Source organism: Misgurnus anguillicaudatus, chromosome 7 (assembly GCF_027580225.2).
Source record: "Misgurnus anguillicaudatus chromosome 7, ASM2758022v2, whole genome shotgun sequence".
Taxonomy (NCBI): domain Eukaryota; kingdom Metazoa; phylum Chordata; class Actinopteri; order Cypriniformes; family Cobitidae; genus Misgurnus; species Misgurnus anguillicaudatus.
The window spans coordinates 7070822-7093806 of record NC_073343.2 but is presented as its reverse complement, the minus strand read 5'-3'; the positions used below and the strand labels follow the sequence as shown (position 1 = coordinate 7093806).

Genomic DNA, 22985 nt, shown 5'->3' with positions numbered 1-22985 from the left:
TATTGATAACACACATGTGAAATAATATTACTTTACCTTTCTATGAATGCAAAACATTAATTCAGCATTTTTATTGTTTGTTAACATGGTATAAACAATGTAAATCCCATACTTTACTTGTAAAATCTAGCGAGAAGACAAGGCCTTGGTACAATGGGCGAGTCTGGTTTTAAGGCAAAATCCATATTGTGCATACATTTAAGAGAGTTTGGAATCTGATCTGATCTGTATTCAGGGTGTGCAATGATCAAAGTTCAAACCACTGTAAATCTAATATATGTGCATTTACAGAGACAAAAGCACAAACACCTTAGCGTTTCCTGATGCTATGCAAAGCAGAATAAAAGTGGACGTTAACAAAGAAACTTGTACACACGTTGATTCCTGGAAGTTTACATCAGTCACCTGCCGTGTATCATGTTAACATATTTCTGTACATATTCTTTCCTTGTTTTTCATTTTGCACAGTAACACACAGGCACCTTTAACTTGTATCGAAGAGCTTAAATAAAAGGATAGGCCTCCTTAGATACGTTAAGGCTATAAGATTTATGCTGTTTGCTTTTGCGCTTTTTAAGACTGTTGTTTCTGAACCCAACCACCAAGCCACAACATATTTAAATCCCAATGGTTGGTTTAATGCCACAATGAAATGCATAGTAAAGACTGATCTGCGACTCTAATCTTGTCTAACAGGTTTTGAAATATGCTTAAGCGTGATTTCTATTGTGAGCGGTGAGCATTTCTAATTTGAAAAATAGCATGTAAAGTGCACAAAAATAAAGGAATTACAAAGAGAAGCCAGCTGCTCATTTTACTGGAGATGGGCCCATAAAAAAAAATGAAATGAATGGTCCCTGAATTAGCCACAAATTAAAGCTGGATTAATGCAAACCTATATAAAAACTAAATACAGCATGTGCGCGTGAATATAACCGTATCCTAACAGTGACTGCAAACATGCCTACAATGTAAAAGCACATTTTTATGCATTTTAAGCAGGTTCCACCTGTACAGTATTTATGCATAGTGAGAGAAACCAGAATCTGTTCAGCAGGTAACACCAGTCAAGGCACTTGCTGAGATTCGGCATGACATCATCTAACCACTGAGGTTCATGACTTTCTCATTCACGAGGTACATTGGGTGGCGGGATCTTCACGTCAGATGGCTCCACCCCCCAGATTTCGCGAGCGTACTCCGCAATGGTGCGGTCACTGGAGAACTTTCCAGAAGCGGCAATGTTCTTGATGACCACTTTGGTCCATTCCTTTGGATTCTGAAAAGTGGAGAATTAACACAACAGAGTGAAGCAGGTGGTCGTTTATATCAAAGATAGTGTAATTTTAACAATTTCTAAAATCTTTACGTTTTAAAGTGGGGTCTAAAGCTATTTCATGCATTGTGACTCATTGACACTGTTTAAGAGTTGGATTCCTTGTGCTAAACATAGGCGAAGTGTCAAAAAGTAGTTGGACGAATGATAGACATAACTGGATTGTAAATCTGCTCAGATGGGTTGACAGGGGGGGGGGGGGGGGGCAACAGTTCGTTTTTAAGAACTGTGTGTTTGAAAGCATTTACTTCCAGACACTAGGGGGAGCTCATAGAGAAATTATACTCAGACTTGCCTGGTGTCCCTTTAAAGCTGGATCTCGTTAATATGGGGCGTTCCCAACTGGGTCGAGTCACAGGTGGCAAGTAAAACTGCATCAAATGTCTGCGTTTTGTTGCCATTAGCCACGTAATTGACACGAACTTGTAGTGAATAAAAAAAATTATCCAGAGAGTGGGATAATATTTTGTATGTGTTGCTTGCTCGTGACTCACTCCGCCCATGGTACAGCTTCAGGAGCTTGGGTTTATTCGGAAAGAACCGGTAAAGCTGATCCGTCTTTAATAAACCTGACTCTTTGGAGATATGAAGGATGTAATACTACTCTACAGATAAGAGTAGTATTACATCAGATAAGCAGAAATAACATGTGTTATGTGAGCTTCTGCGTATCTGATGTTAATCTTGAGTACCTATAGCGTAGTATTACATCCTTCATATCTACGAAGAGTCTTTAGTTTTATCAGATTTATAAAAGACAGATCAGCTTTACAGATTCTTTCCGATAACATACAAAAAATTCAGAGGGAAGAGTTACGAGCTGCGATAGGAGTGATTCATGAGTCATGCGGCACTTTATACAACACTTGCTAACTTATGATTCACTACATGTTTGCGCCGTTTATAAAATAAATATGCGCCTATTTCCAACAAAACACAGAAGTCTATCTTACTGCATGCAACTCATGACCCGGTAGAGACTTTTTAATGAAATCAAACGTTAAACAAACACACTTTCTTCTTTCGTACCATGGTTGAGTCTTGATAAAAAAACAAAGATGTCGCGTGAAGTGATGCCTGTAACTTAGCGTCGTCGGCTCTCCTGCTGATTGACGTGTGGGCATGTTTTTCCAGGGGAAGTGCCCATAAAAAGAAGTGATACGTATGGCTTATCCCGGAAACGTCAGCTGGACCCATATTCGAAACTTTCCGAAACTTGTACGAACCCTGGCGAAGTGCATTCGGCACAGAAATAATCTGTAACACATCCAACTTGTTTTTTACACTTTGCATTTGTTTAGCATGAGGAAACAACTCTTATGGTGCATTCACACCAGCCGTGGTAGAGGTGGCAAAAACATGCTTTTTTTGCAAGTGGTTGGAAGCTTGAAGTTTGCTCGCTTCATTAGTGCGTGAAAGCCGCCCGTGAAATTCTAGTCATTCGAGACATTCACGGGGGAAATTTGCGTCATGGGAGGGGCTTCTGCGACCTCACTGAGACTCTGCTCGCTTCCTGTAATCATGTCACTACTACAGCAAGGTCCTGATTGGTTAACGCGGCGCGGAAATCCGTCCACGTTTAGATTTTTCAACTCGCGCGTTTCCCGCGGCAACACTACCAACCGCACCGCAGGATGCCTAATCACATCTTTGCATTGACTTAACATGTGCATCACTCGTGCTTGCCGCCTTTATTAACTTCATTAACTGTTTATATGTCAGAATGCATGAAATACCGTTGAACCCCCCCCACTATAAGAAATTGTGTTGATTAAATGCACATGACATAAACAAACATTTTAAAATGTAATTAATGAACTCACCTTGTAAAGTTCATTAACTTTCTCCTGAGAAATCATGTAAGACTCATAATCTGCAAACACTTTGAACCTTAGAGAGAAAAACTACAGCCATCAGACACATACAAAACACTAAAAATATGTAAACAAAGTAATACAAAGATATTATGTCATTTTTTACATTTGGCATAAATTCCAATGCATTACAAAGTATAAATTTTATAAATTATTGTGTGTGCTGGGGTTTGAACTTATAATCATCTGAGCTGCTGCTATCACAATGCTCTACTAGGTTGTCGAAGATTATAACATGTTTCTGTAGCTCAATTGGTAAAGCAAACCTTTTTGAAAATATAGGGAAACTTCAAGCAGACACACACAGAGCAGTGGCGGCTCGTGACTGCTCATCCAAGGGCCGCAAATTCAAATTAAGTGTTCGGAGTGTCATGTGTGTTGCCCGTGTTTTCAAAATATGTGTTTGTTGCGTCATGTGAACCATTTGCATCACGTGTTTTGTCAAAAAAAGTGCTTGCTGCACACGCGTCAAAACCATTTATGATAAAAGAGACGCTCACGTTCACAATACACGCAAGAAATTCCCTTAACAGTAAACTCTGATTACACATGAGATTATGCGAATATCTGGCAAACGTGATCGTCTTTATCATAAACCTTTTAGTCGCGTCTGCAGCAGGCACTTATTTTGACAAAACACGTGATGCACAAAGGATCACTCGACCCTTCGCATCGTGCGCCCTCGAAAAAGGAAGTCACCGGATGCCACTGACACAGAGTAGACACTCACCTATCATGTTCCATGAGCATGTTCACAACATCTTTGAAGAGTTCAGGCTCGTTGGGACTGAAAAATCCTGTCCTAATTTGATCCATCACCTGTTTTAGCTCGGGCAGGCGCTCATAATATTCTCTGGCGTTATATCTGGATGACCAAAAATAATAAATCATAAGAGAACCGTAAGTCCGATCCCTTAGAAAAGATATAGCACACCTCCTCAGATCAGACTGAAGGTCTGTGCAAAGTTTGGTGGCTGTAGCTTGAAAGCTCTAGGAGGAGTTAGAGTTAGAAATTTTAGTCTCAGAAGAAAAAGAATAATAATAATAACTAGATGAGGTTAAAGTTTGTGAACAAACTTTATGTTGGCTTGAGAAAGCCTAGTCTGAGAGTAATAGATGGAGCTGCAGTTGGGGCAGTTAAGTTAGTTGGGGCAGATGGGTTAGTTGGGGCAGAATTGGGCAGTTGGGGCAAAATGGGGCAGATGGGGCATTAGTGGCAGATGAGGCATTTAGGGTAGTTGGGGCATTTGGGGCAGAATTGGATAATTGGGGCATTTAGGGCAGTTGGGGCATTTAGAGCAGTTGGGGCATTTAGGGCAGTTGGGGCAGAATGGGGCAGATGAGGCAGTTGGGGCATTTGAGGCATTTAGGGCAGTTGGGGCATTTAGGGCAGTTTGGGCAGAATGGGGCAGATGAGGCATTTAGGGCATTTGGGGCAGATGAGGCATTTGGGGCAGAATTGGGTAGTTGGGGCAGACGGGGCATTTGGGGCAGATGGGGCATTTAGGGCAGTTGGGGCATAAGCACCACAATGAGTGAAAAAACATGACTGGTCTAAGTTTGAGATTCAGTGTAGTTACATAACACAAATGGTCGTAACCCTCTCTCTCACCCTTTTTTGTCCATGGCCTCCACATCCTCCACCCTCATGCCAAAAATAAAGAGGTTTTCCTCTCCTGCCTCTTCTGCCATCTCCACGTTGGCTCCGTCCATGGTGCCGATGGTCAAAGCGCCGTTCAGCATGAACTTCATGTTTCCTGTACCGGAAGCTTCTGTACCTGCCGTGGAGATCTGCTCGGAGAGGTCAGCAGCAGGGATGACTGAAAGGTAAAACATATGATGAATAATCAGATTCTCAACACAACATAACACGTCTCATCTGGTACAGTATCTCTATGGCTATGTTAAAGAGTGCGTATGTATTGTAAACTCACCTTTCTCAGCCAGTGAGACCCTGTAGTTTTCCAGGTAAATCACTTTAAGTTTGTCTCCCACGACAGGATCATTATTCACAACCTCTCCTACTGATGTGATCAGTTTGATGATCATCTTTGCCATGTGATAACCTGGTGCTGCCTGCAGGGGGCACCAAGAGGAAAGCAAATGTTTTTAGGACTCCAATCCATGTAAAATACTTAAAATATTAAATCATACGTTATTAAATACTAATATAAGTCAGAGTAAATCCTGGACTTTCAAGTAAAAATGAATTATGTTGAAATATATTTATATTAATTTGAATTGTCACTAATTCATGTTTAATTCGATTTGATCAGGTTTGTAAAAAATAAATACATCTAGATCAGAGGTCTTCAAGCTTTTTTAGGCTAATGAGCCCTAAATTGATAGAGAGGAGGAGCAGGGACCCCAGTATATGTATTAAATTAGGATTAATTATAAACACAAAATTTGTTATGATGGTTGCATTATAAAGATATTAAAATAATAATTTTTGGCATACTACTTAACATTTTATTTATCTGAATATATTTATTTTATAGGAATGTTATTCTCTTTAGTTTACATTTTTTATTATTACCCAATCAATGCATTTATGTTAAATGCCTTATTTCACCTCCTAAGGATCCCCAGACCCCCTATTGAAGACCCATGTTCTAGATTATTAATACGCTTAAAAAAAAAAAATCACATACCTTTCCACCAATCATTACTGTCCTGGGAACAAACTTCTTGTTTGGTTCCTTCCTGATTCCTGTGAGATGCAAAATATTATAAATTATTAATCACTCACAGATTCAAATTTACTATGCTGCTAAACAATTTTGCACACTAAAAATATATATATATATATAAAGCGGTTAAAAAAAATCTACGGTTCTTAAAAATAGGGCAAAACATAGACAAAGTGTCACCAATAGCATTTTATTCTATAATTACTCTGTAACTTAAAGGGACACTCCACTTATTTTGAAAATATGCTCATTTTCCAGCTTCCCTACAGTAAAACATTTGATTCTTATCGTTTTGGAATTCATTCAGCTGATCTCCGGGTCTGGCGGTACCACTTTTAGCATAGCTTAGCATAGTCAATTGAATCTGATTAGACCATTAGCAAAAATCAAGGACTTCGCTGCCATAACATGGCTGCAAGAGGCGCAATGATATTACGCAGCAGCTGAAAATAGTCCCCTTAGTATCTTTCAATAGCAGGGGACAATTTTTGGGCACTACGTAATATCATTGCGCCTCCCGCACCCATGTATACGGCAGCAAAGTCATTGATTATTACGCCAGTTTAAGAGTATAGTTCCTAGCCATATCTGCCCAGAAAATCACAAATTTTCCGTCGGTTTTAGTACTTGAAGAGTAACTACAGAAGAGCCAAGATTTAAAATAGGAAAAATATCGAAACTCTTTGGTTATTTCATAGGTGCGATGCTAATGGTCTAATCAGATTCAATGGATTGTGCTATGCTAAAAGTGCTAGTGCCAGACCCGGAGATCAGCTAAATGGATTAAAAAAATGGTTAGAATCTCTAGGGGAGCTGGAAAATGAGCATATTTTCAAAAAAGCGGAGTGTCCCTTTTTAGGTCCACTGTGTAGATTCATAGCGGCCTTTAGTGAGACTGTGAATTGCAACCGATGGCTCAGTCCACAGTTCTCTCCTCCCTTTCGAAACGCATAGAAAACTACGGTAGCCGCCACAGGACAAACATGTCATCATCTGAGACAACGTTGTAACAAAACGCGCTCTGTAGAACAGCTTAGCCGTTTAGGGCTACTGTAGAAACATAACGGCACGAAATCAGCCTGTATGTAAAAAAACAGCTCATTCTAAGGTAAGAAAACAATACAATTCAAGATCTTTATAAACCATTTCCGTCAAGAGATCCTTCTAAAATGCACCATTAAATCAGTAAAGTCAACGCATCCATACAGTTCTAAAAGCTCACATAGGTGTCAAGTGTAGAGTTTGTGTGCTTACTGTTATATAAAGTGATGACATGAAGGCAGTTGAGCAGTTGTCTCTTGTACTCATGAATTCTCTTGACATGGACATCAAATATAGACTCTGGATTTATCTTCACTTTGTACTCCTTCTCTAGGTATGCTGCAAATTTCTGCTTATTCTCCTAAACATTAAAAACAGTCAGATGATCAGTCAATAGTTTGTATAATTATTAACCTACTTTACATATTTTTCTTGCAGTTTATAATTTCCAAACACCAAAGGTTGAAATGTTATTTTAACTGTATTGTACACACAGCAGTACCTGTTTAACTTTGGCCACATCCCGAATGAACACTTCATCATTGATGAAGTCCAACAGCTTTTTCAGTTGGAACAAATCTGTCAAAAACTCCTCGCCAATTTTCTGCACAGGAAACACAAGGCATGGTGGGTTACAGATAGGAAACCAGTGGGACTATCTTGATGCTTCAACTAGTATGCATAACACTACTGTATTGTAGACATACTAAAATATGTGACCCTGGACCACAAAACCAGTCATAAGTAGCACAGTAAATTTGTAGCAATAGCCAACAAGAGACTGTACGGGTTAAAACTAACCAAAAATTATATTTAGTAAAGATCATGGTCCATGAAGATATTTAGTAAATTTCCTACTGTAAATATACACTCACCTAAAAGATTATTAGGGACACCACACTAATACTGTGTTTGACCCCCTTTCGCCTTCAGAACTGCCTTAATTCTACGTGGCATTGATTCAACAAGGTGCTGAAAGCATTCTTTAGAAATGTTGGCCCATATTGATAGGATAGCATCTTGCAGTTGGAGATTTTTGGGATGCACATCCAGGGCACGATGCTCCCGTTCCACCACATCCCAAAGATGCTCTATTGGGTTGAGATCTGGTGACTGTGGAGGCCATTTTAGTACAGTGAACTCATTGTCATGTTCAAAAAACCTATTTGAAATGATTCAAGCTTTGTGACATGGTGCATTATCCTGCTGGAAATAGCCATCAGAGGATGGGTACATGGTGGTCATAAAGGGATGGACATGTTCAGAAACAGTGCTAGGCCGTGGGATTTAAATGAGACACTTTAGGCCCCTTAGTGCCAATTGTGCCTCAAGAAAACATCCCCCACACATTACACCACCAGCCTGCACAGTGCTAACAAGGCATGATGGATCCGTGTTCTCATTATGTTTACGCCAAATTCTGACTCTACCATCTGAATGTCTCAACAGAAATTAGACTCATCAGACCAGGCAACATTTTTCCAGTCTTCAACTGTCCAATTTTGGTGAGCTCGTGCAAATTGTAGCCTCTTTTTCCTATTTGTAGTGGAGATGAGTGGTACCCGGTGGGGTCTTCTGCTGTTGTAGCCCATCCACCTCAAGGTTGTGCGTGTTGTGGCTTCACAAATGCTTTTCTGCATACCTCGGTTGTAACGAGTGGTTATTTCAGTCAAAGTTGCTCTTCTATCAGCTTGAATCAGTCGGGCCATTTTTCTCTGACCTCTAGCATCAACAAGGCTTTTCGCCCACAGGACTGCCGCATACTGGATGTTTTTCCCTTTTCACACCATTTTTTGTAAACCCTTGAAATGGTTGTGCGTGAAAATCCCAGTAACTGAGCAGATTGTGAAATACTCAGACAGGCCCGTCTGGCACCAGCAACCATGCCACGCTCAAAATGGCTTAAATCACCTTTCTTTCCCATTCTAACATTCAGTTTGGAGTTCAGGAGATTGGCTTGACCAAGACCACACCCCTAAATGCATTGAAGCAACTGCCATGTGATTGTTTGATTAGATAATTGCAATAATCAGAAATTGAACAGGTGTTCCTAATAATCCTTTAAGTGAGTGTATTTACAGTATTTATTACTAATAAGATGTGTGATTTAGATAACTTTTTCAATATTCAGATTTTTTGCACCCTCAGATTCCAGATTTTCATGTAGTTGCATGTCGGCCAAATATTGTCATATCCTAACACACCCACACATCAATAGAAAGATGTATAAATCTTGATTTAAAAAAAAATTACATTTATGACTCAGGGTCACATATATGCATTTTGATTCTCATACAATAAAGAAAAGCTACTACCTCAGCGATGATGTCAGCGAGGCCGGGGTTACAGAGCACCAGCCAGCGGCGAGGTGTGATGCCGTTCGTCTTGTTCTGAAACTTCTCTGGCTCGATGTCACAGAAGTCCTTAAACCTTTAATCACATTTAAACAATCAAAATAATATTAACAATAATATTTCTATGGTTAACCTCACAAAAAAGTCTGTAAACTGAAAGTGGCATTGAATTATAGGGATAATGTACTGTACATCTTGAGATCATTTAAAGGGGACATTTGACAAGACAAGACAGCATTTATTAAATCTTAATTTGTGTTAACTAATAATAACAATTTTTGAAAATGTTTGTGAAGTTAATGCACAATGAATTAACAAGAACCATTGTATTAACATTTAGAAAGAAAGACAAATCTTAAGAAACTGTATTGCTACAATATTTGTTAAGTTTGTGTTAGCTAATGCATTTCCTAATGTTAGCAAATACAACCTTTTTATAAAAGTAATATTTTGGCCAGTGGAGTACAAATTAAAAGTAACCAGGGAAGGGAGAGCAAAACAGGATCAGGAAAAGACCTTGAGTTGGGTAACCTGTAATGTCAATGCAAATCTATGGCTCTGCCATTCAGTTGCAATTCACAACCTCACCACTAGATGCCGCTAAAATTTACACACTGCACCTTTAAGGGTGGACCACTTTCTGATCATCCAGTAAAAAATGATTTTCAGATAATGACCAACTGACTGTACATTATCCCTTACTGTCAAACCAATAAAAGCTGTGTGCTTTAGTGACCGATACTCACACAGTGGTTTTGACGATCTCGGAGTGAATCCGTGCGACACCGTTGACGGCGTGTGAACCCACCACGCACAGATGTGCCATGTTGATCCTCTTTGGATCGCCTTCCTCAATCAGAGACATCCTGCGCAAACGATCAAGATCGCCTGGATACAGCGCAGAAATTCTCTACAATAGAAAGTCAGATTTAACAGGCAGACCTACACACAATTATAACATATTGTGAAATCTTCATCATATGCATCCTCACATCCAGATGTTGTCGGTTGATCTCATAGATGATCTGCAGGTGACGTGGTAAAAGCTTCTCAAACATATAAACAGGCCAGCGCTCAAGAGCCTCAGGTAACACCGTGTGGTTTGTGTACGCACATGTCTTTTTGGTAATCTCCCATGCCTACAAAAACACAGACGAATATAAATGTAAATTTTCCACTTCTACTGAAAAGCAAACAAGTAAACCTGACAACATTTCAAGTATATTAGACATTACAGAGCAATAAATAAACATTTTGGGTCACATTTTGTTTTAAAATCTGAAAATGGCTGCATCCTAAACCTTATGGGGCGGTTTCCCGGACCAGGATTAGCTTAATACAGGACTAGGCCTTAGTTTAATTAGGAAATATAACTAGTTTTAACAAACATACCTTACTAAAAACATTACCTGTGTGCATTTTGAGGTAAAACAAAGGGCCCTGATGTATTTTAAGATATGTAAGTGCACGTTGTTTTCAGTTTGAAGAGCTCTTGAAAGTTTTTAAGTCTAGGACTAGTCTAATCCCTGTCTGGGAAACCACCCCTAGGCAACTTACTTGTTGCCTCGCTGCCCCATGAGGCAATGACTTCGGAGTCATGATGTCATGAGTCGGGAAGTAAAGCAAATATTGGATTCGGGCGTGCCTTGATGCCTTTCTGCCTCAGAATATTTTAGAAATTTAGGATGCAGCCAGTGTCTTTCCAGAGTCCCTTTAGGAAATGTGCGCCACTAGGCGGCCATCTTTGCAACCTCTCCAGACAGTTATTTTAGTCAGGCAAGACTAAAGTTTTATCTACTTAAGAAAGAAAGATATCTCAAACATCACGTGCTAAAATCACTATTATTAAATTTTGGTTTTACCAACTATTAATCCTGACATCAACAGTAGCTAAACTTTTGTTTCTTAAACTCAAATTGCACTATAAACACTTTTTACGACGTCATTTCAGCCATTACATATGCACACAAGTTGGCAAGCGCCACATGCAACTCTGCATAGAGCCCCTCCGCTAGATAATTTAAGTCTTTATCGATTGATGATTGGTTCTTTTAACTGGAAGGCGGGACTTCTGTCTCCAAAGGGGCCATACTGAGCGTTGTACTGTCCCCTATTCATAGTAATAGCAGTGCCCAATCTTGTTATATCCAATATCTTTGATCTTTCTCTGCTTTTACATGTCTGAAAAGTTGCATGACTAAAAACAGATAAATACTGGATTTCTTGCAATTTACCGCATCAACATATATTTCTACAATTTAAAAGACTTTAAATAGCAATACTATGTCTCCGTTACCCATGTCAGCATGACCAAGCAAGAAATAATACAAATACCACAAAGAATGGTGAAAGTGCAACAGGTAAAGAATCCCCTTATCAGCTCATTCAATGACTGAATCATTAGTAAACTTCAGTCCTTTATCTTTAGTATGATAGTCAGAACAGTCCTTTCACACCTTTTCCCAGTGCAGATGTTCAATATCCACCAGGATTCTCATGAGCTCAGGAATCGCCAGCGCCGGATGAGTATCATTTAGCTGGATCGCCACCTAAAAATGTTTTCGAAAACATTAATTAAGGCTGCAAAAAATGCTATTTAAATTTAACTTATCCATTTAAAGGGACAGTGCACATTTATGATTTCTTCAAATGTGCCTGTTTGGAGATCCCAGATAGTTTTTGACTGTAGCAAGTATTACAAAAATGCATTTAAAGGAGCTGTATAACATTAACTTCTAACGGTTTAACTTGGTACCGCAGTCTAAAATATTGGAGATGGTTTTATCGCTGCCCCCCTCTCAGGTTGCCATACATATTTAAAAGCACAACAGATGATGGAAAGCATAAGTTTATCTACTCAATTTTACGTTTGCAATGTTTTTTGTTCTACAAATTACAAACCCAATCTGTGACTCATTGCGGAGGTCACGGGCCATTGTGGTCTCATTTTAAGGGGGACATAGCATGAAAATCTGACTTTTTTCTTGTTTAAGTGCTATAATTGGGTCCCCAGTGCTTCGATCAAGATAAAAAACATAAAAAGATCAACCCAGTAACTTAGTTTTGGTAAACCATTCTCTGCAAGCATGTGAAAAAAATAGTTCATTGAAATCTGACTCTCCTTGTGATGTCAAAAGGGGATAACACCACCCCTTAACCTGAACTATACAACCACGGCACTGCTATTTAGTGCAGAGATCAGCTCATTTGCATCTTAAAGGATACACCCAAAACTGCACATTTTTGCTCACACCTACAAAGTGGCAATTTTAACATGATATAATAAATTATCTATATGGTATTTTGACCTAAAACTTCCCTGGGGACAAAAAATATTTATTTTACATCTTTAAAAAGTCGAAATACACTATTGGGTAAGTGGACAAGATAACACAGACCAAAACAAAAACAGACATTACGGACCTGAAAAAAAATCTGGCTAAAGCATTGTTTTCAGAGAAACAGATTTAGTATGTTTCCTAAATATCTGCAAATATATTATAGTATTTTTAAAATTTAGTACAGTCAAAAACTTACATACAGCTCCTTTAATAAGAATGATATGCTCGAGATATGTAAAATCTGCATGCTCTGGATTAAAGAGCGTATCTATTATTTTACCTTGTCAGGGAATGTCCCAAAAGAGGACCGCACGGGATCCCTGCACCCAAACTTTGATGATTTGTAGCGTCTGATAATATCCTGAAGAGTAGCGGCCACCACAAAGTACTCTTGCTTTAATCGAAGCTCTTTGCCTTCAAAAAACTATCACACACACACACAAATGCATTGGTATTAAAGACTGAAAGATTGCCATATTTCATCTTCTTTCCTATTATCTGACAGAATCAGCAGCCATTTTCTGTGCCTTTGAAAACATGCATTTATTTAACCTTTTTATTAAGTAAGTGTTGCAATAGGCTACACGTGTCAAAGCGTGTGGTGCTTTCGAAGTTGCCTTACAAACACATCCGTCCAGCAGCGAGCAATTTATATTTTAAGTGCACAATAATTGTTTTGCCTCGATTCTCTTGTTTTTGTAATTGTTTAATATAGAGAAAAAAAAAATGATTAATTGCACAGGCCTACCAGGTATAAAAACTTTTATCAGTATCTGTGTGTCCTGAGTTCAAAACCAAGACATTTTGCACTGCTATCGCAATCTTTTTCCGCTGTTCACACTTTTCTTGTCACAGTATTTTCTTAATGGGATAGTTCACCCAAAACTTATTTCATTATTTACTCACCCTCAAGTTCTTCCAAATCTGTATTAATTTCTTTGTTATGCTGAACACAAAGAAAGATATTTTAAGTAATGTCTGAAACCAAACTGTTTTGGAGCACCATTGACTTCCATAGTATTTTTCGTTCCTACTATGGAGGTCAATGGTGCTCCTATTTGCTACTTGATTACAAATATCTTATATCTTAAAAATATATACAGTTTTGGAACAACCTGAGGGTGAGTAAATTACGACAAAATTTTCATTTTTGGGTGAACTATCCCAATAAGGCAGCCATCTAAAAAATATGTTGCACACCAGTGTCTGTACGGTCTATATACTCGCGTGTTTTGAACGACACTAGGACACAAACACATATATAGATCTCAGAGTATTTCAAAGCTGTTTGCTCTTACATTGTCATTGGGATAGAGCACCCGTGAGATGTTTTCTGCAAGGTTTCGGTCCAGAACAGCTTGGATATAATCACCCACGTTAACTAGAATTTAAAAGAATATAAATATGCATTTAAACTCCATTAATACAATTTCATTCAAGAGTCATGCTGACTACCAAAACACACTTGTAGCCAATCAGCAGTAAGGGGTGTGTCTACTAACCATTATGTGTGTGGTGGGTCTATCAAAAGAAGGGTCAGATTCTGTTGGGGTAGGGGAGTGTTTCTTTTAGGTGATTTCAAATGTCAACATTGGCTTTCAGAGATCATGCACCCCGCCTTTAATGTGTATATTTATTGTCTATATGTTCTTTGTATAATATGTATTGTTATATGTGACCCTGGACCACAAAACCATCTTCAAGCAATACTCCAGACAAATCTCAAAATGACCCCATGGTTTTTCACGCTCAAGCAATCCGAGATACATACACTCACCTAAAGGATTATTAGGAACACCATACTAATACTGTGTTTGACCCCCTTTCGCCTTCAGAACTGCCTTAATTCTATGTGGCATTGATTCAACAAGGTGCTGAAAGCATTCTTTAGAAATTTTGGCACATATTGATAGGATAGCATCTTGCAGTTGATGGAGACTTGTGGGACGCACATCCAGGGCACGAAGCTCTCGTTCCATCACATCCCAAAGATGCTCTATTGGGTTGAGATCTAGTGACTGTGGGGGCCATTTTAGTACAGTGAACTCATTGCCATATTCAAGAAACCAATTTGAAATGATTCGAGCTTTGTGACATGGTGCATTATCCTGCTGGAAGTAGCCATCAGAGGAAGGGTAGGCCGTGGCATTTAAACAATGCCCAATTGGCACTAAGGGGCCTAAAGTGTGCCAAGAAAAAAATTCCCCACACCATTACACCACCACCATCAGCCTGCACAGTGGTAACAAGGCATGATGGATCCATGTTCTCATTCGGTTTACGCCAAATTCTGACACTACCATCTGAATGTCTCAACAGAAATTGAGACTCAACAGACCAGGCAGCATTTTTCCAGTCTTCAACTGTCCAATTTTGGTGAGCATCTGCAAAAATTGGTGATCACTTCTGACTTTAAAGCCCTTTCATCCTTCACAGAAGTAATCCACACGGCTCCAAGGGGTTAATAAAGGTCTTTTGTGATAGTTTAAGAAAAAAATCCATATTTTAAACTTTATAAACTTTAATAACTAGCTTCCAGTAACAACGCTATCTTGTACACAATTCAAGAGAGTCACTGCGCGCAACATATCCATGTGTTCACTAGGCTAAAACTCTTGCGTAAAATGCGAGCCTTTCTGCATTTTTCTGCCTGTTTAATGAAAATCCTTTAGTATTGCAAGTCTGTCACGTAACAAATGAAACAATATACAATACAGAAACGAAATAAAACAGAGGCCCTTAAAGTATGCAGGTCCTCTGAAACAGGGGCGTATCCATTGGCAACACTGGCTCGATGACAACTACCCTCCTGTTTCTATGCTCCTAATACACAGCGTTGGAGAAGACTTGATTTAGTATTCTACACAGAAACCCTTCTCCTAGGAAACAGGTTTAGTGTCATACAAACTCAAGTTACAGGGTAAGATGAAACCTCATCTTAGTCATCTAACTACAACAAGCAACTTAAACTACAAGCATTTACCCACATTACAAGAACAACTTGAATTGCAATGATCTGATTCATTTATCCAGTCAAATAAATCCATACAAGACAGCACGTGTTGTCATAAAGGTTTCACGTTCATATGCAAAGTCTCAGAAACAGGAATTAGAGATAACGTTGATCTGGAAATGAAGCGTTTGTTCAGGGAGGGGAGTGGTCAGTCTGTGCTGTCTGGGTGAATATTTTAATAGCCAAAGTTAACAAAAGTATGACCTCAAATGGTTTCATTATTAAGTCAACGTAGAACACAACAACCATCTTTCTGTGTAAATGCATGTAAACATATGCAAGCGTATTTGGTTTTTGTTTGGACTTACATTCTTTCAGGTTGAAATCATTAGGTGCTTTGGCAGACCACAGTCTCATAGTGTTTACAGTGTTATTTTTATAACCAGGCACAGGAGTGTCGTACGGCATAGCAAGCACCACCTGCCAAAGCAAAAAGTGTTATGAAAGGATATAAAATTTACAACAAGAGGAGAAATAGACACCAGATCAAGATTGACTTACCTGGGTGTCAACCCACTTTGGTCCCTGGGGAGTTTCCTCCACTCGGCCATAGTAATGCACAGGTAGCATGTATTCTGGACGGGCCTTCTCCCATGGGTTACCATAGCGAAGCCAATCATCAGCTTCCTCAACCTGAGCAGCAATGTTTTTATAAAAACATTTAAGTCCAAACTCAACAAGATTTAAAATGCCATAATAATCAATCAGATTTATTGGATTACCTGCCAGCCATTGAAGATCTTCTGATTGAAGATGCCAAACTCGTAACGAATACCATAACCATACGCTGCCAAACCCAGAGATGCCAGAGAGTCCAAAAAACAAGCTGAGAAAGAGACGGAGAGAAAGAGAATCTGTTTATTATGACACTGTTAAAGACAGCAAATGTGCCGGGTTTATATTATAAAGTTTGGTACCTGCTAGGCGCCCAAGACCTCCGTTTCCCAGTCCAGCATCTTCTTCAATCTCCTCTAGTTCTTCCAAATCCAGTCCAAGCTGAAGACAAGTAACATTGTGTTAAAAAAAACACACATCTCATCCAACACAATAAAACACGTTATTGCAAAAAATGTTTTATTGCGAAATCTACAAAACTACTAATCTCATATTGCAGCACAACCACAATTTACACATTAAACTAATTATGCAAACTTTGTACAGTTCAAAGTTTCAGCAACTTCCGTATTGTCACCTTCAAAAAAGGAAGGGTTTACGTCGACAGTTATGCAAGTCACAAATGTAACAAATGGTCTGCATCCCCAATGAGCTCTCTGTGGGTGTGTAGAGGAAAACAACAGCTGTTTCCAAAGTTTCAGGATGTTTAAGTAACAGAGGTCTGCTTACAATCTGCAATGATTTAAGAAGTGCTTTTTGCAGTGTATAAGTTTTACTACAGTACTTAAAAATGAAGGTGCTATCTATACCTGGTAGATGGCCTCATCACATGCGTTCTGCAGCCCGAGATTAATCATAGTGTTCTGTAGAGTTCTTCCCATATAGAACTCCAGAGACAGATAGTGGACGCGCTGAAACAGAAATAAAAACACTTTAGTTTTCAATACCAATTTCTCTCATTTCTCTCAAATGAAAATGATGTCATAATTTAAAAACCCTCAAGTTGTTCTCAACCTGTATAATTTTTTTAATTAGCTGAACACAAAGAAAGATGTTTGTAATTACAGTATGCAGGAAACAGAAGCACCATTGACTTCAGAAAAGAAAAATACTATGGAAATTAATGGTGCTTAAAGATGGTTTCAGGGTTTCCCGCAGCACTTTTCAGGTTGGGCGGCCCGCCTAAGCTGGAAAACCCTACCGCCTTAACTAGGTTAAAAAAAGCGCTGCAAAAAAGGTCGTCAAGTGCATCTCGGAGAATAGCGAGGACGCGCTTCACACCGCGAGCGGGCACGCGCGTCACACGGCCGAAATGAGATAAAGACTTGGTCCGTCATGTCTGGAGGATAGCCAGTTGATAAAACATGTGTCTGTGAGAACTGTACCTGGACTTCTGTTTTGGGTTTATTTAAAGGAATAGTCTACTCATTTTCAATATTAAAATATGTTATTACCTTAACTAAGAACTGTTGATACATCCCTCTATCATCTGTGTGCGTGCACGTAAGCGCTGGAGCGCGCTGCGACGCTTCGATAGCATTTAGCTTAGCCCCATTCATTCAATGGTACCATTTAGAGATAAAGTTAGAAGTGACCAAACACATCAACGTTTTTCCTATTTAAGACGAGTAGTTATACGAGCAAGTTTGGTGGTACAAAATAAAACGTAGCGCATTTCCAAGCGGATTTAAAAGAGGAACTATATTTTATAGCGTAAAAGCACTTTTGGGAGTACTTTGACTCGCCTGAAAAGTCCGCTCCCCTTCTCACTCTCATAATGGGAGAGGGAGGGTGTTACTGCGCCGTGTCGAAGTACTCCCAAAAGTGCTATTACGCCATAAAATTATAGTTCCTCTTTTAAATCCGCTTAGAAAAGCGCTACGTTTTATTTTGTACCACCAAACTTGCTCGTATAACTACTCGTCTTAACTACTTTTTTGGAACAACTTGAGGAGGATATGTAAATGATGACAGAATTTTCATTTTTGGGTGAACTATCCCTTTAAGCTGTCTGCATTGGGGATTGTGTAGTCTGCAGGCCACATATTTCCACTTCCTTAAATACCAAAGTCTTGAATCAATACAGAAAGCACTTTAACATGTTTATTTACTGCATAGGTCTAAATTTTAAGAGCTGGAACCTTCAAACTTAAATTATGTACAAGCATAATGGTTGCCATTTAGCATAGATGTTTATGACCCTGCAAATACTCCATGTATTACTTTTAATGGAGTCTGCCAACAAACCAGTATTTTTCGGACTTAAGCAGATTTAAAGCTAAAGTATTTGATGAAAGGTTAATATACTGTAAATATCTCATTTTTGATGCTGGCATTTAGCCGCTTTTGCAACCAAGCTCCTCCATTGTATTTCCTCAATGGCAAACGCATATCTCCTAAAAGCAGTTGGGCTAGAACACTAATGCTGCGTCCGAAACCGCCTACTACATACTATATAGTACGCGAAAAGCAGTAGGCGAGGCGAGTAGTATGTCCGAATACATAGTATTCGAAAAACAGTATGCGAAAAGTACCCGGATGACCTACTACTTCCGGTTAGATTTTGCAGTGTGCATACGATGGACGCTTCACTATCCCATGATGCCCCGGACGATGAGTTATCCAACGAAGAAGAAGAGGCACGCTGCTGTTTTCGCGCTGAAATGACATGACGTGATGACGACGTATGTCACGTGATGTAGCAACATGGCGGATGTAGTACGTCCGAATCTCATTCATACTACCAGGATTCATACTATACAGTACCTACTGTTTTAATGCCAAGTAAGTAGGTACTTCATCTAATTCAGTACCTACTATACAGTATGCGGTTTCGGACGCAGCCAGACTGAACTGGTCTGAAGTATTCAAAATAGACAACCACCAATCAAACAGCCTTTTATTCAACCGCCATTATTAGATTATTAGATGTTATAGGCAAAACACCAAATTATACCGAGCTTTAAAGAACTCATGACTGTTTATGAATAAACTAGAGCAGAACCACAAAAATGTAGTGACTAAACACTTTCCCACTCTCCCAGGTCACACATCTATTAATAGCCATTAGTGATTTTGCACATGGACCATGTGTCAGTACATTAGATAAAGCCCATTGTCTTAAAGTGGAGATGATTATATAATGTAATCTTCAATGTACTTTACTAAGTGGACAGAATTATCACTTATAACACTTATGAACCACTTGTAAAACCATTAAAAATGTGTGTTCCAGTGCTTATTCCAGAATGTTTTTTTTGTTTGTTTGTTTCTGCCAAATAACATCCCACAACAAAACCTAACACATTAACAGTAGAGACCATTACATTAGAAACAGTTCAATTCCTATAATATCCAGCAAATCCATTCGATTTCCTGTAATGGTAATTTAATCAGCTTGAAATAAACCTAATTGTTTATTTTACTAGCTTTAACCTTTTTTTTACTTAAAATCAACAGCAATGCATATTTTCTTATGGAATTGTGAAGAAATGTGCTATTTATGCATTTTAATGCTGATCTTTTGCACTCAACATTCAATGTCGCATCTGCATCAGAACACTTCCTGGACAGTACAGGGAAGTTATATGGAGAGTTCAACTTCATGCGTCACTGCGCAGAGCTATCAGCGAATGACATCAAAGTATCGCGAGAGCCGTTCGAAGCACAGCTTACGAACCGCTCTCGCGGTAAATATGTCATAAACCGAACGGTCTGCGCAGCGATGGAAACATCAGTAAATACCTATACAGATTCTTACCTTTGGGTCTTTTTCATAATAATACTGCTGAGTACGGATCCAGCGGCCCACCAGGTGGTCCCGCACCGTGTGAGCTAGCGCGAAGAAGTAGTCACGCGGTGTAGCCACATTACGGTCCTTTACAAGAGTAAAGTGAAGATGCCTGTTGAAGCTCTTTTTGATTTCGGCAACATCCCCAAGCTCAGCTATGCCACGAACACTGATCTGTTTGCGCTTTTCCTGGTCGGTAAGAGGTTTGGACATGTTGTCAATGGGGTTGAAGACAAAAATAAAGGAAAGTTTGGACCGTGTTTGTTCTGCAGGACTCCGTGCGTAACTTCACGCACTGTTCCTCGAGAGACACACCCCTATGTCAACTGCAACCGTGTGTGGGCGGGGTTTGTTTTCTGCCCGTTTATTGGCTACTATCGTGTACTACACGACGCTAATTACGTTTCCATAGGCTGTGTAAGATGTCAATCAACTTCATTGGTAGCTACAAGTTTCCCAATAATGTTTCCGGTTTATGCGGGGTTTTTTTATTCGATTTATGCGATTAGTTGACCGCATTTGCAGTTTAATGTAGAAATAGCAGCTGATTTTACAAAAAATATATATTTTCTAACGTTGCTTTAAGCTGCTTTGTTATTTTACCTTTGAACATTTTTGAAAAAGCAAAAGAAACCATCACAAAAATCCCAATAGGCTTAATGGTTGTAATACTAGGAATAGTACTGTTTTAATATTGGGGACTATAATAGTCTCTTTGGGTCTGGTATGCTATATGGCACTTGTCCTACTGAAATAAGGACCAAAACACACTACATGAAGATCTTTTGTAATGATAAACAGCTCATAATGTTAATAATGGCATTAAAATAGACCCTATCACATGTCTATTATTTTTTATTTCAGTAGAAACGTTTCCCTCGTTGCAGTTTCTGATATGCTTCCAGATTGCTCTAGATCAAGAAACTTGCCATATATAGAACCAGCCTTTAACTAACCAATAGAAATATTTATGTGGGTGGAGCCTGATTTACAGTGGACTCTACATTCTGCATGTATGCATAGCTGTCATGAAATTTTAAACAGTCACAGCTGTGTCCTGCAGTACACAAAGCTGTACTGGTTTTAAAACTATATTATTTATCCTGGAGATCTTAGAATTGGTATAATTTTACACCGAAGTTGCTTTTGTCCATGGTGCAGACACACCCACTGCTGGCTTCTGATGTTCACAGTACATGTTCCTTCATGTCCACACTCAAGGAAAATGATGATCTTTTTTAATAATTCTCACAATCTTCCAGATTGATAAAAGAATGACACTTACTAAATATATATCCTATCAATAACAATGAATGATGTATTGCAACATATGTGCTGCTATAAACAAAGATAAACGCCCTGCCCACCCGCTGCAGATCATGTAATGTTGTGACACCTGCTGCTGCCAGAGAGGAACAGCAACATGTTTATACAGAGGCTACGTGACAGAACTTAACACAAGGCAGACCACATCCTGCTGTCTTAGTTCTTCTTGTGATCTGTTGTGTTATTGATCTGCCGTGTCTCTTGCTATTCCCTATTTAAAGATCACATTCTTTCTGATTCCATTTTTTAAACACTAGTTAGTGTGTAATGTTGCTAAAATAGCATAAATAATACCTGTACAATAATAAAGCTCAAAGTTCACTGCCAGGCGATATATTATCTTAAACAGAATTCATCTTTCAAAGACTACAGCGAACGGCCCGTTTGGACTACAGTCCTCTACTTTTTGCTTTAATGATGTCACTTGAACAGTTTTTGACTAAACTCCACCCACAAGCTAACGGCAAGCTAAGCTGCTATCGAAACACAACACACTAAACAAACTACACAATCAGAACTCGATACGTATTTCTGAAGGAGGTACTTCATAGAACAAGGAAGACATAAGCGCGTTTGTAGGACTGTGAAAACAGAGGTATACAGATAAGTAAATAGTGTGAAAAATACCACATTTTTTTGCACGTGAAACATGAACACGTGTTATATTGCACACTGTAAACGCTACCAAAGCTGCAAAAACACAGAAAGAACAGGACCTTTAATTATTATTGAATAGCTCAGATGAAAAACAATTTTCTTGTAAATGAAATTAGCATTTTTAATTAGTCTCTTATGTTAAAGTTCAGTAATTTTATTTTAATTGCACTGAAAAGGTTATTAGTCAGTAATTGAAATGCCTTATTTTCACAAATGTCATTTCATTGATATTAAACAAATTTGACTGTCTTTCGCTGCAAAACCCTCTAAGTACTTGCAAAACTCTCCACTTCTAAAAAAAAGCCTCAAGTCACTCCTTACTGCCCTTTCTGAAAAATTAGCGCGAATGGCGCATTCCGTGCGAATAGAGCGTTCCCGCGGGAAACGCGCAAGTTTAAAAATCTGAACCCTGGCAGATATTCACGCCACATCAATCAATCAGGAGCCTGCTCCAGTAGTGACGTGAACACAGGAAGCGAGCAAGAAGTCTCTCCCATGACGCAAATTTCCGTGTGAATATCTCGAATGACAAAAATTTCACGTGCGAATGAAGCGAGCAAACTCAAATGTTCAAGCATCCAACCACGCGCAAACAGCGCATCCCTGCCGCCTCCACCGCATCTGCTGTGAAAGCACAGTAATGCAGGGTTCACACCAGACGCGTTAGATGCGGCAAAAATGCTCAATTCGCGCGCAGTTAGACGCCCGAACACCTAGAGTTTACTCGCTTCATTCGCGCGTGAAATTCTAGTCATGGGAGGGCTTCTGCGACTCCGCTCGCTTCCTGTAATCATGTCACCACTAGAGCAAGCTCCCGACTGGCCAACGCGACGCGTTTCTCGGACAAAGTTAAAATTTTTCAACTCGCGCGTTTGCCGCGGTAACGCTCAATTTGCAGCATTTGCGCTAAGTAGACGCGCAAAATAGGCGGAATCGTATATACCG

The 22985-nt window shown here is 39.2% G+C and overlaps 1 protein-coding gene across 1 annotated transcript; it reads right to left on the bottom strand.

Moving 5' to 3' along the window:
* Positions 1 to 56: 56 nt before the first annotated feature.
* pygb (phosphorylase, glycogen; brain) lies at positions 57 to 20392 on the bottom strand. The gene is made up of 20 exons (XM_055171689.2): positions 20028 to 20392; positions 17077 to 17178; positions 16570 to 16648; positions 16375 to 16478; positions 16154 to 16285; positions 15961 to 16072; positions 13938 to 14020; positions 12920 to 13063; positions 11755 to 11847; positions 10291 to 10437; positions 10045 to 10208; positions 9260 to 9374; positions 7447 to 7548; positions 7158 to 7305; positions 5865 to 5923; positions 5145 to 5286; positions 4823 to 5030; positions 3941 to 4075; positions 3160 to 3226; positions 57 to 1279 (listed from the first exon to the last, which is right to left on the bottom strand). The coding sequence occupies exons 1-20, from the start codon at positions 20268 to 20270 to the stop codon at positions 1127 to 1129; spliced, it is 2532 nt and encodes an 843-aa protein (XP_055027664.2). The 5' UTR covers positions 20271 to 20392; the 3' UTR covers positions 57 to 1126.
* Between the last annotated feature and the right edge of the window lie 2593 nt (positions 20393 to 22985).

What these genes read in the sequence shown, in the direction of transcription:
- pygb (XM_055171689.2), bottom strand. Translation starts at nt 20,270, where the DNA reads ATGTCCAAACCTCTTACCGACCAGGAAAAGCGCAAACAGATCAGTGTT. An exon ending in TTGGGACATTCCCTGACAAG is followed by an intron (nt 11,848 to 12,919) that starts GTAAAATAATAG and finishes AAACATTTTTAG; the next exon opens with GTGGCGATCCAGCTAAATGA. An exon ending in TCGCTGACATCATCGCTGAG is followed by an intron (nt 7,549 to 9,259) that starts GTAGTAGCTTTT and finishes TTTCCTGTGCAG; the next exon opens with AAAATTGGCGAGGAGTTTTT.